This window comes from Heliconius melpomene, chromosome 11 (genome assembly GCF_056956725.1).
Source record: "Heliconius melpomene rosina isolate 202511_hmr_F chromosome 11, ASM5695672v1, whole genome shotgun sequence".
NCBI lineage: Eukaryota > Metazoa > Arthropoda > Insecta > Lepidoptera > Nymphalidae > Heliconius > Heliconius melpomene.
In genome coordinates, this window is record NC_140399.1 from 309,385 (window position 1) to 328,323 (window position 18,939).

At 32.3% G+C, this 18,939-nt stretch overlaps 1 protein-coding gene across 1 annotated transcript in view; it reads left to right on the forward strand.

Moving 5' to 3' along the window:
* Positions 1 to 385: 385 nt before the first annotated feature.
* The window catches only part of LOC146534229 (uncharacterized), a 60,294-nt gene continuing 41,740 nt past the window's right edge, over positions 386 to 18,939 (forward strand). The window contains exon 1 of the mRNA XM_085192493.1: positions 386 to 1,542. Coding sequence (XP_085048619.1) covers positions 813 to 1,542 — 730 coding nt within the window. The 5' untranslated portion in view covers positions 386 to 812. The remainder of the gene's footprint in view (positions 1,543 to 18,939) is intronic.

An 18,939-nucleotide genomic window follows, 5' to 3' on the forward strand; every position in this document is an offset into this window, starting at 1 on the left:
AGCGATGAATTATTTTATTTCGTCGTTCTGATGATAAAACAAAACGCAGCGTTGAGTTTCGCCACTTTATTAAGTGTTTATGTCTCAAAAATTTGACAGAAACTGGAGAGTGTAGTGTCTTAACGATAGATTGCCATAAGAAGAAAATATTTGGACAAAAACCCGTAATAATTATAATTAGTCTTCAGACAGTTAAACCTAATAATGAAAACATAAGCATTTTCATAAAATACAAAATTTTAAACGAATCCGCGAAGCTAAACGTTTCGCAACCATTATAAATAGTTTACGATTATTTTTTCGACGTTTTTGCATAGAACATGACTTTTTGTATCGAGTAAGATTTTTTATTAAGCATTTTTATTTACAGGTCATCGCTGACAGTGGACTACTGGTAGAGTACCGGAGAGTATTACTTGCGCGGGCTAGAGCGGCCGGGTGCGCGCGCGCAGCTCCTACACGCCATACCCTCTCCGCGAGCCGCGCGAGGCGCACGCGTCGTTACACTACTTACTTTAGTTTCACCTGTATTTTTTTCAAATTCGAGTGTTTCTAATATTGCGATATCTATTCAAAGGATTTTTGTGAACGTTCTATTAACAAATTCTTTTAGAAATTAAAATAAAAATAGTGTTAAGTAAGTGCATTCCAAGCCGGTGTCGTTCTTTAGTGGACGGAGTGTGCTGTGTGTGTTGGCCAACTGGTTTAATGCTCTGTAACGTGAACTAGATAAATAAACAAGAATTATTATAGTGGAAATATGACACTTAAGTGAATGCAGAATGTAAATTTTGCATTTGGCAGCTAATTTTATGGTAAAAATGGCTCGAGGCATGTTGAGTGAAAACGAGCGCCATTGCTTGGACGCGGGCGCAAAAAGTCAGCCAGATCGTTTGCAAGATGCAGAAAAAACATTAGGTGATTGCAAATCTAACGGCCTGAGAGTTCGCTTCCTCGATGAAGAGGGGAAGACGGAAAGGACGGTCAGCACGGACGCGGTCGACTGCGCAGTATCACGAGTTAAGAAGATTCATATACTAAAAAACAGGAGTTCCAGCGAAACTAGCATACTCTTGAGAAATCCATCTCTATTTAAACGACGTGTGGGCTCAGGACGTCGGTACAGCGATGGCCAAACTGACACCCTTAACAATAATTCCATGAGCGAAAACTTGAATGGGAAGTCACAAACCGATTTAATGAAGACTGGAGACCAAACCAAAGAGAGTCAGAACTTCAGAAAGAACTGTAACGTGTACAGTGTTAATCAGGCGAAGACTTTGACTCCTGAACGGAAGAAGTTGCCATTGACTATCCCAAGATTGATAGCTCACCGAGAGTATGAGGGCAAGTCGATCCTCCCAGCTGAGGTTTGTTTGGCAGATGGAGCTTCTGGCAAGGATTTCACAGCTCGTGCTATAGACCGCCTTTCACGTGGCTTGGGCAAACTCCTTCGTCGTACCAACAGCGTCCGCATCAGCGAGCCGGACCCAGTATACAAAGTGGCATATCTCGGGAACGTGCTCACTGGATGGTCTAGAGGTAAGCTATCTATGTTTACACTGTGACTGTCATGTTGTGATAACAAATCGTTTAAATTAAACTCTATTTGACCTGAAGGGTCTTAAAAGGTTATCGAAACTGATATAGCTCGTTACGGAGATACGTTTCTACTTTGTAATATACATACATATAATTATTATTTTATTTGTAACAACCGTTTCATTATTCAATATATTAGAGACGTATAATAAATTAAAATAAAACTGTAATCTAGTGAAGTTATATAAGACACAAAGTGTTCTATTCTTACAAAGTGTACAGTGTGGTATTAAATGTAATATGTGCTGTGTGGAGGTTTCGTCAGAGGTGACCTAAGCGAGGTCCCCGTGCGCCACCTGTAACACTTGTTAGCATTTTATCATAGAGCATTGCAATAAAATCACGTTCTCAGCCAAACTAACGATAAACATACGATGATTGTTTAAAAATTTACTAATTTACACGTATTTTTGTTTCCTAATAAATAATAAATATTTGTATGACTCATACACGGAAACTTGATCCCGGATTGCCTGTTTTATAGTAATAAGGCACTGGCTTAGCAATTCAAAGTCAATAACCACTAGACTTTTCATTCTGTAGTAAGATATCTAGTTTTCGCGAATGTTGCACATTATAAATAAAAACACCTTCCAAGTGCGAGTCTGACTCGCGCAGAAGGAATTATTATCTGTAAAAATAACAAAAAAACCATGTTTATTGTATTGGGGACTCCCCCTCAATATTTATTTTATTTTTCATTTTAGTATTTATATATAGCGGCAACGGAAATACATTATCTGTGAAAATTTACACAATCTAACTATCACGGAGTCTTAATAATAAAGTTTTTTTGGTTACGACACCCTAAAAAGAGTTTTGCATACCAGAGTAGGCAACCTAGTGTTAAAACACTACGTTCCCCGCTTCCCATACCATTTTTTAAACATATGTTAAGTGGCGTAGACCAAAATCATATTATAACGTTACTAGAACGAGAAAACAAAATTGATTATTCCGAGGGGAAATCCAACTCACTCATCACGTTATAAACAAAACTATTTAAACCGTATTAATCGCGTATATTTTGTATACGCAAATTCAAAAGATACTCTACATCCCTACTTCAATGCTTCTAGTTACTATCTCTATGTTCTATGATTCAAGCTATTTACTCAGTGATTCAATTCAAATGATATCTTTAAATAAGCATTATATTATTTAGTCAAGAACTCGTGCTATAAACGAGATAGCCTGATCAAATATGAAATTGAAACTGAATTACCTTACTCTATCTTAACTTGTGTACGTATACATACGTATGTAAAGTTGATATTAAATTCGTTTTTAGGCTATTTTTACCGATTGAAAAGAAGGAGGTCATTATATTAAGGATCAGAAGGTCAGAAGTGTATGTATGTTGCTCCAGAAATTTCTCGGAATTTAAAAGTCATGTCGAGATGATACTTTTTAATTTGAATTAAATCTATTTTACCTTAAAGAACGGTTCAAGTATCGTAAAAATAAGTATCAGTTGAGATATACGTGTCGACTGCATTGAGAGGTATTTAAAGTCCTCTGGAAACCACATATTCATTCTCATAGAGTCATTGTTTCCTATAAAAAAATAAGGACGACGAAGAAATCAAACTTAATATATTGTTTTTTTAAAAGTTATTGTTATTACATCGTTCCTTGGAATAGAGTGCCATAAGGCTCAGGTTCCTTCTGCCTACCCTGTTATACGACAAATGTGAAAAATCTTTTTAAAATTAATTTAAAAAAAAAATACAACCGTTACCAATTTTTTTCCAATTACATTTCATAAACAAAAAATTATCAAATATTAACTTCTATTTGTAAAAGAATATCATAAATTTCGTGAAACCTTCACGCAGTTTGAGGGTTTAACTTAAAAGCAAAGGCCGTCTATGCGTAAGTAGTTCAAGGCGCCGCGAGTCGAGATTTGGATCTTAATGAATTGTATTTTAATCGATATAATATTATTGTATGTAGAGTGTCGAAATTGCAAGCCTTTCTACTGAATTAACTTAGTTAAATATTATTTTTATTAGGGTTTTATTTTTTTATGTAACTTAACGGTAAAGCGGGCAAAGAGAATGGAATGTCAGAACACTATTGATTGAAGAATAAATTTCTCTTTATATTATTAGTGGCAAAATCTAAACCTGTGCGGAAATAGAAAAAAACTCAAATGGGTATCCAACTTAAAAAATCGTATATAAGATGCAGTATTAGGTACATTTATGATAACAAGAAAATAATAAAATACCTAAACGTGAAGTCTTTGTTTTTATAGTATTTCTTATTAACAATAACTTACAATGTAGATGCAGGCAGGAAGGAAATATTTTAATGTTAAACTAACTAAAAAAAAGAAGGTAATCACATGGTGTTATTGAATTTGAATAATTTTAATTATTTTAATAATTGAATGATCTTTAAGCTTTCAAGTAAAGTAAATGTATGTTTGTTAGTAGACAGAATGTGGCGTTAGGTTCCTTATCCACTATCGATAATAAAACTTTTTTGAGTAAATATATATATATACGTAAATATGGCACAACGGTTGTGGATTCGATTTAGTTAATTAAAATGAATATTTTCTCGCTGGTAATAAGAGAAATCACGGCGTTGAACTCCGCTACTCACGGCACAATCTTGTAAATTGTGTGGCGCGTTTCCTTTGGGGGAGTATAATTTTAATAGGCCCCCAAAGGAATTTAGCAACACATTAAATTGATAATGAACGAAATGACAGCATTCCTTAGACTTTCATCGCATCCGTCACGCTATCATCGTTACACCAATCAACTTGTCGTTTTTGTGTCAACAGTTTTTATGACATATTTTATGTGTATTTGAATCGGCGAAATGAAATGTAAATTCAAATATTTGAGGTCTAGGAATGAACGAAAGTTTTTAGAAATCAAAAAATGTAGTTTACATTCATTAAATAAAATAAATCAAATTAAATCGTAGTTAAAAAGCAAAAAAATAATAATAAAGAAAACAATTTTTTTTTAATTTATTTTAGTTTCCAGCTAATTGAGATATTGCGTGTTGATTGGCGGAACTCAACGCCGCATTTTTTCTTGTTACCATAGCATAGTTAACTCATTCGACACAGTGAAAATAGAACCCAGAACCATAGCGCTTACAGGCACTGTGGCAGTGCGCCACGACGGTGATAAAGAATAGTTTTAGTACCGAGTTATTTAAAGAACCTTATCGCTCTATTATTATGATTAGCTTTGTTTCTTTCTATAAATACCAAATGACTTCATGTTTAGTTTAGTGTCTGTATAATAAAAATAAATAATAACTATGATATGATTATATTTTAACAATGAAATGCGGCGGTTATGGGTTCGATTCCCACTCGTGTGACTATATACCATTTTTCGCTATGTTTAAAAGACAAAGAAATTTAGAAATTTGTTGGCACGTAGAGAATGGAGTGTCTTAACACTAGGTTCTCACTGCCTATCCTGCTATATGCGGGATACGACGTGTTTCATAATTCTACAAAATTTCATTCATAATAAGCGCCAAAATTATCTTTAATTAACTACATTAGGTAATTAAACATAACTTTCTAGAATACAGTGTTTACAATTTACATCGATCACGTCAAACGAATTAATAAAGCGCAAGCATAATGCTATTAGGTCATGTGTGTCGCAACATTAGAGCATAATTATATTATCTAATATGCTATCTAACATACTAGTTTTCGCCTGCAACTTTGCTTGTGGACTGTTAGAAGTCGGTAGAAACGGAGAAATCCTCTCTCACTCTACGTTCCCTAACCTATCTATTTGTCAAATTTAAATTAGTCCAGTTGTTTTGTTTGTGCGTCGTCACTCAGTAACAGAAGCGTTTTCTATATAGATAGTATTGTATCTGTATGTACATACGAGTATTATTTGGTATATTCATCAATATCAATTTATTCCTCCAAGCGGGAATTGAACTAACAACCATTACGTTTACAGTCCGATGCTGTACCGCTGCCGTGGCATAAGCAACGACGACATCTTTGAGTTGCTATACAAAAATTAAACAAAATAATACCAAAAAAAATTACATATAAGGCCTTTTATGAAAAAAAATTCGAGCTCTCTAATTATTTAATTTCATAATAGGTAGTATACACAGAACAAAAGTTATATGATATTACAAAAACTGTAATATTATATCACGATGTAATAATCAAAGACTTCTCAATTATAATTAATTAATGTCTATTCATCTTTATATGCCTCTTAATAATTATGACACTATACAGTATAATTGTTTGACGCGGTATATTTTTTTACCTAAACACCCCTCGCATCGCAAGGTAGGTAGAGAGAATGTAGTGTCAAGACACTATGTTCTCTGCAAACTTTTTGTCTATTCTGAATAACTATAAATAACTATACTGTAGGAATAATGTCTCGAAAATTGGTCGGAAAGTAGAGAACAGAGTGACGAACACTGTTTACATTTGGCTCCTCTTTCTATCCTGCTATATGCGAGATATAGCGTGAAGTTATAATAATAATAAGTGTATATGTAAATACATGTGTGTTTACAATAGATAATATTTGGAAGATTCCACTTACGTCATAGAACCATTAAATATTCCCATTTATACATATTTATGGCGGGTGTTATCGCAATTTTTTAATATCCCAAGATTAAATAAGATAAGCTACTTGATAATATGACGGAGCATGCCTTATTTTAAGATGAGTAGCGATCACTAGGGGTCCGTAGTGGAATGGTAATAACCGGAATCTTCTTATAAAACCTTTTTCTGGACTCCAAAGCTGCAGGACTACACGATTAAAACTTAGTCTTTATATTTTTATAAAAACAATATTAGTGATATTTAGTTTATTACTATCATCTTCTATGTTCGGTACTACGGAACCATAAATAGTCCCGACTCGCACTTGGCTGTTTCTTATTTATCATTCTTTATATGTAGAGAGGAAACTTAATACAGAATATAAAGAGCAACACGCGTCACCGCCTCGTGTTAGATAAGGTTGTTTGACAAAAATATTTGGGCACTGCGGAGTGTAGACGATTGTTAAATTTTTGTCAAATTTTAACGCATTGGAGCTCATTCGTGAGCCCTTCTTTAGAACAATAAACGCGAAAGCTTTTAGATTCGATATCAACTCGAGGAATTATTATTAAATAATTTATTTTTTCTTTTTTGGCACTTCTAGGTTTTCTTTTAAATTTCACGTTGTGCATTTAGTAGTGTAGGTATGAACCTAACGTTAAGAGGTAAAGGCCTGGCGTGGAAATGAAAATCCATCCATTATTTCGAGTGGAAATCAAACCAATAAGCATCGCGCTTATGAATTAATATGAATATCAAGTAATTACAAAAAAAATGGATGAATAAATAAATTTCAATACTAAATATTATTATTATAAAACCAATACATGTTATATTATATTATTTAATTCCTTCATGTATATGACATACCAGACTAAACAAGTCTATTGGGTTCAAATGCCACTCAGTGGAATATTTCTAATGTATAACTTTCCCGGACTAGTTGTAAACACCAGAGTTATTTTCCATTATACATTATACTGAATTTCTTTTTGTTTAATTTGAGGTCGTTGTGACGCAGTGGCACAGGCGTGTGACTGTGAACGCGACGGTTGTGTGTTCAATTCTCGAGGGAAGGAATTATGTTCATTTTTATTAATTACATTAATTACATTCACTGTGCTTTTACAGCTCTAAGTTAAAATATACATATTGTTAAACTTAGTTTTGAAGTAATTGTTTAAATTACAATGAATACTAAAAAAATAATTTGTATGTAAATATCACGAAATTTATTACTTCCTTATTAAAATGGTTGGTATAAAAATCGATTCGATCATCGTCAAAATCGATATGGAACTGGTTACAAAAATAGAACTTCCTTTGTTGTCTCTATTTATAACTTATGAATACTGATCTACTGATTTAATTACCAAATGTACCTATAGAACGCAAAAAAAATATTGCCTATGTTCCTTAATTGTTATTAAATTATCACCTTATCCTTTATATAGGAGATTTCAGTAAAGTTAAGACACTCTGTTCAAAATTTTCTGCTCAATTTTCGACATATTGCATGTTGAATGGAGCTCAACACCGTAATTCGCCTTAACAAATCGGCCTTAACAAAAATGAAAATAATTTATTTTTCCGAGTGAGAATCAAACCTGATTGTATATTATATATTAGTATTATCTATAATTTATTATATTAAAATGTTCCTCATAGTGTAATGGTCGAGCATTAGATTATAATCGTGATGGTTATTGGTTCTATTCTTACTCGAAGGGAGGGGAATAAATATTTTTTCTCTACTCTGAAAACGAAAACGAAAAAAGCGTTTAGCGTTTACCCAAACAAATTCAACTTTATAATCTTATCTCACCCTAATCCTACTAATATTACAAACGTAAAAGTTTGTGAGAATAGATGTTTGTTCCATTTTTAACCAAAACTACTGAACGAATTTAGATGAAACTCTACTGCCATATAGCTTATACATCAGAAAAATACATAGGCTACAATTTATGTAATGATTTTATATAAAATGGCTATAATATAACAATAAGCTATTATTCGCTACGTAGAATCGTTATCGAGTGCATCAAGGACACTCGAGCTGGCCGGATGGAAGGCTTCCACGCTTAATTAGTGGTTAGTCGATCTGATTCGTCTTAGTTAGTATGACAGATTTGCTATGTTACAGACGTTTCAAATTGTTTTTCAAATAAAAAAACTTCCATATCTTTGTTTATTTAATGATTATTGAATACAATGAATTTTATAAAAATATTTTTGCTTTCAAACCTTATATAGATAAAAAATCACTTAACTCTTTCTTCTTTCTTTCTTATTGAATAAGTTAAAACTATTAAGCATGTGAATCTTTTAAAACAGTCACCTGTAGCGCGACCACCTGAGTCCCCTCTATAATACAACGGAAGTGCACTTAATATGCTTTGTCTCCTTCTCTCACACTATCTATCTCGCTTCCCCTATTTTAGAGATCGTTTGTCATAAAAAATACATATTTTATAGTATATTATTGTCCAATCCAATTTGTACTAATATTATAAAGGTGAAGTGTTTGTTTGGTTTAACGTACCAACTCAGGAACTACTGGTGGGAATTAAAGATATTTTTGAGTTAAATAGTCTAGAACATCGAGGCTATTAGTTAATAAAAAACTAAAAGTTATTACTAGGCTTTCCTTTTATAGGATTTATATATAATAATATATATGTTTATATATAAAAAAAAAGCCATATTTCATATCCAAAGCGTAAAATAGAACCACTATATTCATTCAAAGCTAACATCGACAAGTTTTTTTTTAACATTCCAACAGTCATTGTAGCGCTCCCACGACACGCTCTGTAGAGTACGCGGTTTTAAACGCCGCGTGTTGTGCCTTAGTACCTTGTGATAGAGTTCATTTTCATATAAACTATGTCTCTAAAGTGTTTGTCAATCTGGTTTCATGGTATTTGACAATGTACTAAAGAACTTAACGCCTTGATAGTATGGTTGAGAGGTTTTTTGTATTACGATGGTTGCGGGTTCAATTCGATTTGAATATTTTTTTTATATTTAAATTATTTCCTATAACTGACCTGGTTACACCAAATTATAATATGGTCATGCTTTAGAAGACACTGCATATAGAAAGAAGGGTAGACAGAGATGACCGAATGTCCACATTCCACGTGGATTCAACACATCATAATATATCGAGTGACGGAACTCCACGCCGCACGTTGTCTACTATACCAGAGCGGGAAAATAAAAATATTTCATTCTTCCAAGTGGGAATCGAATCTACAATCATCGCGTTTATACTACAAAATTTATACATACTGACCTTACTCTACCTAACTCAATAAACTTCTACAAATTTTTACTATGATATATTGAAAAGATTAATTCTATACTATAAACATTTCGTTAAGTATTAACAATAAAAAATTGTTTACAAGTAATCTTATGTTTAAATATATTATGTTAATTTATCATTTTTGCCAATTTATAATATTAATGCTTCTGTGAACAGTAAGCAAGTGCTATACTGATAAAATGTTTAATATTCATATATAAGGAGCTTCAAGGCAGAGAGAAAATAATGTTAAGACAATCTATTTCTCCTCTTTCGCCGAATTTCCGCGACGTTGCCTTTTGTGTGGCGCAAGTCGACGTCGCACTTTGCCTAAAAAAGTGGAGAAATGAATACATCAAAGTAAGCTATTGTAAATATTTTTACCCATCTTTCACATGATGTAAGATTGGCAGTGTGAAGAACTGTGTCACGTTTCTTGTCTACACACGTTCCGTCTCATTTTCGATACATTGCGTATAGGCTTAACGCTGCGTTATGTTCTATTTACCAGAGCGAGCAAACGAAACCTAGAAACCTGATGTCTAACTCAATCCCACGAAGAAGAATCGAATCTACAACCATCACAGTTTAAAATAAAACGGCCTTAGAGAGCTCTACATTTATTTAAAAATCAAACCACCATTACCCCGGCGCTACCCAAAACCAGTTTACGAACTGTTCATTCTAAAATAAAACATACTTCAAAGGCAGTGTGGTATAATTACGTCATAGCGCAACTAAATTTTATGTTGTTAGCTAAATGAGGTAGTACGTGGAGCACATGTGGCTAGTATTACATAACTAATTCTGTTAGTATTACTGCTTATACGTTTTATTTTAGGAGAGTAGAGAGTTTTTTTTTAGTTTCACCTGTATTCAGAATAACGCCGCGGTTGCTTTTGCTATCAGACTAGAGAAATGAAAAAAGAAAAAATTCCCCCGGGTGGGAATCGAGACGCCATGCCACTGAGCAACGATGGTCTCAGAATGGAATAAATTGTCACAAACACAATGTCTGTGTCTCATGTTCTGCTTACCCTGTTTTATGAGAAGAATTTTGGTAATCAATATTTAATCTATACTAATATAATAAAGCGGAAGAGTTTGTTTGTTTGTTTGTTTGAACGCTAAGATCTCTGGATCAACTGGTCCGATTTACTATGTTTTTGTTTTGTATGAAAGCTGCATTCTTCAGAAGTGCTATAGGCTATATAATATTACATTACACATATGTACTAATAAATTAAAATAGTTTCTAATTTGACATGCAATTTATTCTGCCATGTTAATAACAACCGTCGTTGCTAAGCACCGGTTTGCAAAGTTTCTTTGTTGTTTTAAGAAAACGTCACCCAAAATGAACTTATATTTTGATATTCATCCAATAATTTCATAAATATATTTAATAAATATTCTTATAGTTCAAGCAGGCGTAGCCGCGTCCGGGTCCACTAGTAAATTATATAATTATTATATTATTTCTTCTTTATATACTTAAGTAGTAAGTTAAGTAGTAATAACAAAGTAAATGAAAGACAATATATATTTAATATCCAGATGTTTTCTAGCAAATGTTTTGTTATATTATCGATTAATCGGTCAATAAACTTATTATATTATTTTATTTAAATAATATAATCAATTTTATAATATTAATAAAAAAATCTTTATGTATGAAGTCCCGCTACTTCATTTATTTATAATCTTTTATTTTAATGTGAGAATAACTATTTAAATATTCAAAATGTTTAAAAATGTACAATACATTGTTTGTATAAAAAATATATAATTATTTTTTTAAATGAACGCCGTTGTAGCGCCGTGTTACAGCGTCTTACTGTAAGAGCAATGCTTGTGGGTTTGATTCCCACTTGGGAAATGATTATATATACTTTCCCGTTCTGGGAGACGAAGCGCGGCGTTAGGTTCCGTCATTTAACTTTGCCTATCAAGACTGTACTATGTTAGTAGTCCACCTATATAAAATTTAAATGTATATATTTAAATACAGTTATGTTTAATTCATGAATTTATTACGACATATAGGGACATATGTATATGCACTTTTTAGTACAATTACATAATTATCTTAGTAAAGCCGGATGTTATATAACTGGTTGTAATTAGTTATTAGTTGATCTCAACCTTATAAGCAATATGCGGTAATAAAATATTATTTAACTTTTTTATTTATTATAACGTCTTAGAAACAAAAACATTTAAATTACCCCTTGTCTAATGATTGATATTGATAATATGTTTTTACTTTCACGCTGTATCCCGTATATACCATATTTAGAGGGAGCTTATTATCTAGACACCGCCGAACTTTCGAGACATTGGTGGAAGTCTTCTAGAGTTGGGAAATGAACATGATTTAAATATAATCATTACTCCGAATGGTAATCGAACTCATAAATGACGCGTTAAAAGTCAGACGATATTCCACTGCGCCACTAAAAGATGAAATAATTTCATTTAAACCATATGATCAAATAAAATGTAGAGTTGGTTTCTTCCTCTCAACACGTAATGTAGATTAAAAGTGAAGAATGTAGTGTCTTGACATTAAAATCTATAATTACAAGTGTTTATGTACTTGTATATATAACAATAATAAAGTGACAATTTGAAGGTCACACAAACATTTTTGTTATAAGTTTTGTTTGTTCCCTTCATATTTCAATATGCTTCCGCGTAATCGACATTGTGTAAAACTTTGATTAATTTTATTTTTTTATATAAAGTTATAAAATTCCTTCGTTTCGGCTGGTAGCACTGTAAAGGAGGATGTTCGCTAGTTCCCTCTTCCTACACTGCTATGTGCGGGGAACAGTTTCAAGATATAAAATATCTTTCTTCAATTTAAGGAAGCACTGACAGAGGATTTGTTGAATTTTCGTACAGGTTCGTGGACAAACGGCTATAGTATTGTAGGATATGGGTACCGTTATAGATATTTTCTTCGTTTTCGTTGTTGTTAGAAGTAGTTCTTCTTTATCGCCAGCGGGTTAGCCAGAGAGAATGCAGCGTTTAGCGCTACGGTCTTTGCATACCTGTATCGTTTCGTCACATATATGACTTATATGTTACGACTATATAATAGACGCCAAATTAATTAATAAAATTTTGAAGGTCAAGAAATGGAATAATATTCAAAAGGAAATAAGTAGGAAACTTTTTATTAGAAAATACAATTTCTTAGAACCGATGTTTTATCAATACTCAAATATAAACGAAGGTGAACTTATGTTCATGAATTATCTAGATCCTTATAGCTCTGGTTATGAATTAAAAATAAAAATTATATAATTTTTGCATTATTAAATTAATAAAAATTATAGAAGTAACGAATGCACTAGCAAAGATAGACCATCGTAGTGCAGTGGGACAGCATCTGGCTGTACCCAAATGCGATGGTCCTGGGTTCGATTGCCACTCAAGGGTATGTGGCGTTGAGTTCCACTTCTCAACATGCAATGTCTCGAAAATTGAGCGGATAATAGAGAAATGTCTCAACTGTGGGTTCTCTATACTAAATATGTACCAAAATAAAAAGCGATATTACATTATTTTGTTAAATAACTTTCATTAGTTATCCAAAGGTTGCAGCGAGCGTTGCAACTGCCTCTACCGACTCTAACTGTGCAACATGTTGTAATTGGTATTACTTTTGCAATTTTCAAGAAAACACCTTTTTATACTCCGAATGAAATTTGCTTTACGTTATGTACTCGATGGCGAATTAATTTGTGAAATATGCTTTATGTATCAAACAATATACGTAATACTGAGGCCAGTCGTGACGCGACGGGTTGTCAATTCTATTCCCACTCGAGGTAAGGAAATATATATTTTTAAGTCAATATACAAATGAGAAAGTACGTATATGTATAAGACGTATACATAATATTAAATTAATATTATTCTAGTAATAAAAATTAGAGAAATGTCTTAACTTCTGTTTGTGGGGGAAATAAAGCATTTTTTTTATTACACGTGATATCCCCTATACTGCTAAGCCTTTTTCGTGGTCTTGCGACGAAACAAATATATTAAATAATTCTTTTCTCCGTGTGGGAATCGAACCTGCAACCTTCGCGCTTACAGTCACCCTCTCTGCGCCTCGATGACCTGAACCTAGTACCTTAATATTTCTAAGTAATTATTTTAAAATAAAATGACCTTACGGTCTTTACAAGTATACCTAAATAGCAGTAACCGTTAAATTCGTTATGGCTGGGTTACCGCAGGACCATCCTTATCCAAATCTCATATCACTAAATATACATAAAAACGGGCATTTAATTACATAATTTTTTGGCATTTTTAATAAAATTTATGTAAATTTAAAAAATAAATCTGACAACATTTATTTCATTATTAAAATTTTTCTGTAGGTTAAAATAAAAAGCATTAATAATCTTAAAAACTAAGAATTTGAACTTAATTTATACACTTAGTACCTACATTCATTTATAGTATTTATTTTCACTCGGTTTTTCACAAGATGAAGCACGGTGTAGATTTTCGCAACTCAACACCGCAGTTTATCTCTGTTTGACCGGCGAGCGGAGATAGAAGTGTTTATACTCTTTCCTATCCTATATCTTATAAAACAAAGTCGCTTTTTGTGTCTGTCTGAACTTTCTAACTCTTCTTCTTCTAAACCACCCAACGGATTTGGATGCGGTTTTCACCATTAGGTCGAGTATTTCTCAGGGAAGGTTTATATATAGTTTATTATTTGTACATTCTTATGTAAATTAACATAAATACGATAAATGTGTATAAAGTCCTACCCGTTGAGACACTTTCGCGCATGCGCTGCTCTAATGGTAAGTACTACATGAAAATAATGTACTGCAGTATTGTTCTTCTTAATAAGATCTACAAAAAAGTCCGCGACGGCATATTGGTATATTTTAAGAATAACGTGTAGTGATCATATTTCTGTCTAAAAATAGTAATTTCAATATATTTTTTATTGTGAGGGATATTTTTCCGTAATGGTATTAATCCTTATCCTTTAAAATACTTTGTTAAATTTCTACGTTAAACGAAGATAAAATTTGCTTTTTAAACTATTTCGAAATTGCGAATAGTTTTAGAGAAAAACGCATTTAATTATTGACACATCACGCCGTTCACACATAAACTGCATCGAGTCAAGTTTCACTTATCCCTTACTCTCATCATATAAATAAGTATATTAGTTACGTTGGCCATTTAATGTAGATCAAAACTGTCTTTTCTGTTTTTCATTTTAATAAGTACTTTAGAAGTTGTTACAATATCTAAAAATCCTTGCTGCGAAACGCGCCTCGCGACGTTATGCTTATACAAGTGAGTCCGCCGCGGCCGCCTGCCTTACACGCATCGGTGGTTCAGTGGTAGAATGCTCGCCTGCCACGCGGGCAGCCCGGGTTCAATTCCCGGCCGATGCATTCTATTTAATTTTCGTCACAGGCAGCCACGTAGTGCTTTCTTTTCATCAGGGACAGAATACCCTCTTCAGCATTAACTACAAGCTCGAAAAAAAAACCCGCCTGCCTTTATAGCAACGAAGATTTAGATGCCAATGTCATTTAACTATCTAAAAGTAGTAATTTAAATATATTTTAATAAGTACTTGAAAAGATTAGTAGCACAGATTTAAAATTACGGTACCTACTAAAAATCCTTGCTCTGTAAAACAATTGGAAAATCCTTATTGAAACTACGAAAATGCGGGTTGCATTAGGGTTTAATTAATTTTCACATTATCTTAAGTCCTTTGCAAACATACATTATACGAATAATCCAGTAGTAAAAGCGGGCGAAGCCGCAATAGGGTCGCTAGTATCAAGAATAAAACGAAGTAAAAGAAAATATAATTATTACCCGGATTGAAGTCAAGGCCAATTAGTATTTTTATAATAACTGTGTGATTATTTTTATGTAATTCAATATTACAAGTATATTGAAGAACTATAAGAAGGTATTTAGTTCCACATCCTCATTAATAAATATATTTTTTAAAGTTTAATTTAATTTATAAAGTTATTAAGAATTGCCTGAATTTAATGTTTTCAAAATAATAATTACATAATAATGTGGCTTTTAATGATATGTAATTGGAATATTTATTTAATGAGGTGTGGGTAAGAATTTTAAGACACTCCGTTCCCCCACACAACGCTCAATTTTTAAGACATTACGTGTTAAGTGACGAAGCTCAACGCCGCCATTTGTTTTGTTAGATCGAGGAAATTAAAGTTCATTCCCACCGTGTGCATCATCGATCGAATATAACTAACTTACAGAAACCAGAAGTTTCTGGAAATTTTTATATATTCAACTTTATGATATAACCAATTTACTTTAATTACCCACAAACATAATAATTCTTATTAAATATTTATTAAATTAGGCTCTGAGGAACTTGTTTCTTTGAGAGACGAGTTTTATCATAGTATATTGGGCTTTTTTAACATAAGCTAATTTGGTTAAATGATCGATCTAGAATGATCTATTAATATTTTCCTATTGTGGCCTCTGCGTTATCCTGATGTATAGGCTATATAATTGTAAAATTTTAATCTAAACCGGTTTAGTAATTTTTGCGTGAAAATGGAACCAACCATGATCCATTCTCGCAATTTATATTAAAATATTACTTAGGTAGAATTAGTAGGAAAAACTGTCATTTTTATTATAAAATTTTAAGTACATGCACTTACATATACTCAATATGAGTACTCTGACATATCATAATACAGTAATACATTATTTTGTAAATTAAAATAAAGCAGTCGATAGTTTTACGTCGCAAGAATAAATAATAAAATACTTGTTTTTATACTGGTTGTTAAATTTATTGGAAATTAATGATTAAATCCTATAAATTAGTATAAATAAAAAAATATACATATATGTATAAAATATTTTTTGAAACTAAATGTCAATTTGCGTATTTTATTTGTGTTTATAACTGAGTACCACAGCGCACAATCGAAATGGTATAAGTTTCCTTTTAATTTTTTGTATTAACATCGATTTTTGTATAAACCAGTACACGTCACCCTTCCAAATTATAACTGACGGGCAGACAGACATGACGAATCCATAAAAGCTAAGTTAGAAGCCTTATCTACTTTAAAGAATTTTACAGATTATACATTTTTATCATAGGTACATATAAAATTAAATAAGACGTAGTTTTGTATAAATTCTCAAAAGTGGACTAACTTGAAATCGATACATCTGTATACCAATATACATAAATACTTGCCTCTCCCTTTAATGGTTATTTACATATTATTATAATAAGTTGATTATATAACGCCAATGTTTTCAATAATATAGTAAAGTTAAATAAATCTGTTAAATGATAATCTCAGGAAATACTGGTTCGGATTGATAAAAATTATTCTCGCATATAGAATATAGAAAATTATTCTCGCATATAGCAGGGTAGGCAGAGGGAACCTAGTGTTACACTCCGTTCTCATTAGGATATCTCCGCTGTGTTCTGGAGGCTTCGCGTGTTAAGCGGGACTCAACGCCGAGGTTTGCCTCGTTACCAGATCGAAGAAATGAATATATTAAATATTCTATTTCCTAGAATGGGGTTAAACCCACAACCTGTCTTGTTTATGGTCACACGCTGGTACGCCTGCGCCACGACTGGCATAATATATACAGAGGAAGTATACTTAATATTATATCAAAGTGTTCACATAACCACTTAGAGAACAGCAACTACCTCATAATAATAAATTAAAATAAATTATCTTAATTTTAAAAAGTAAATAACTTACAGTCACGTTTTACACGTCTTTAAATTTGAATATTTCTTAGACTTTGAACTTTAGAATGAACTATTTCATATAATTGTTGTTGTTAACTCAGCTTATTTAAAAGTAAAACACTTCGCGCTGCATCCTGCACATAGTAGGGTAGGCAAATTTAGTGTTATGTCATTTTATTTTTCATTTTTGGTCCAATTTTAGAGACATTTCACCGTTACCAGAGCGGAAACCTAATTATTAATTGCTGCTTTTTAAAACCCCATCTAAATAGTTCACCAAAAAATATTCTTCATCACTGACTGACCTACAAAGTAGCGTGTTCCGTACACAATGCCATATTATTTTGCTTTAAAACGACAATAGCAGTTTCCATAGCCCAGATGTCATACAGTACCAAAGGACACAAAGCTAAGGTTCGTCGTTTATTTTCGTTTAGCATTCGTTACAAAAATATGAAACTACGCGAAAAGTCTCCTTCAGAACACTCGCTTTTTGTTAATAAAATAAAATACAGCGTGCTCCCTTTTGTGGAAATGTAACGTGACCTGAATATAAGTAGAGAAGGATTTCACAATTTACATTTCATATCAGCTGTATAATGTAGAGAAATGTAGAGCAAGTAGTGTCGTGTCTCTTTATAATGGATTTAAGAACCTTAGACACCGATGTGGTGCAGTGGCACAGTAAACACGATGGTTGTGCGTTTGATTCCGAATAAAGTTTAGTTATAAGCAATTGAAAAACAATATTCTAATGAGTTAACAGACGTAGAATATACTCCTTTAAGCTATCAACTTGACTTAATTACCTTTAATTAATATCAGTTTAAAATTAAATTTAATTAATTAAATAAAATATAATGGACACTAGCACAGTATATCAGAATACTGAAAGGATGGAGGAAACGGAAATATTACAGACGTTTTTCGAGGGAACGAAACCTTCACGTATTGAGTGTGATACTTCCCAACTACGGTAACATTAAAAATAATAAAACAATAAAAATTAAAATAATCTTGTAGTGGCAAATGTAAATAGATTTAATTATAATTCTTTTATAACTGTGAGAAGACACTTTATATTCGTGTTTTTATTAAGCTGTTTTAACTAAAATATAATGATTCTGTCATGGCGCAATGGCACAAGCGTGTGACTGTTTACAATCATGAAAGTTTCGGGTTCGATTCCTAATCGAGGATATAAAATATTTTATATTTTCATTACTTCAGAATTCGACGAAAAATGTCGAATGAAGTGTGTTAATGGAAACGCGTCTAAATACTAGGCTCCCAGGTTCCCTCTACTTACCCTGCTATAGCAAAAAACTATTGTTACAATTAAAAGCGCTTAACACCATTAAATAAGGTGAGCTACATAATAAAACTACCATTAAGGCTGTACCCTCGTGGTAACCTTACTCGTAAGCCATGCGTGCCTATAATTAGATCAATGACCGAGTTTTGAATGGCTCTATAAATACGCTTCTATTATTATACGAACAGTCCTCGTATATTACATGTTTTGAAAAGATTTTAATAGTTCAGTGTTTTTGATTTAATTATATATTTTATTTTTATTGTATTTTATTATGATTATTATGAAATATAATATGTTTATTCAAGTTATTCCATAATGTCGTTCTATGGAAA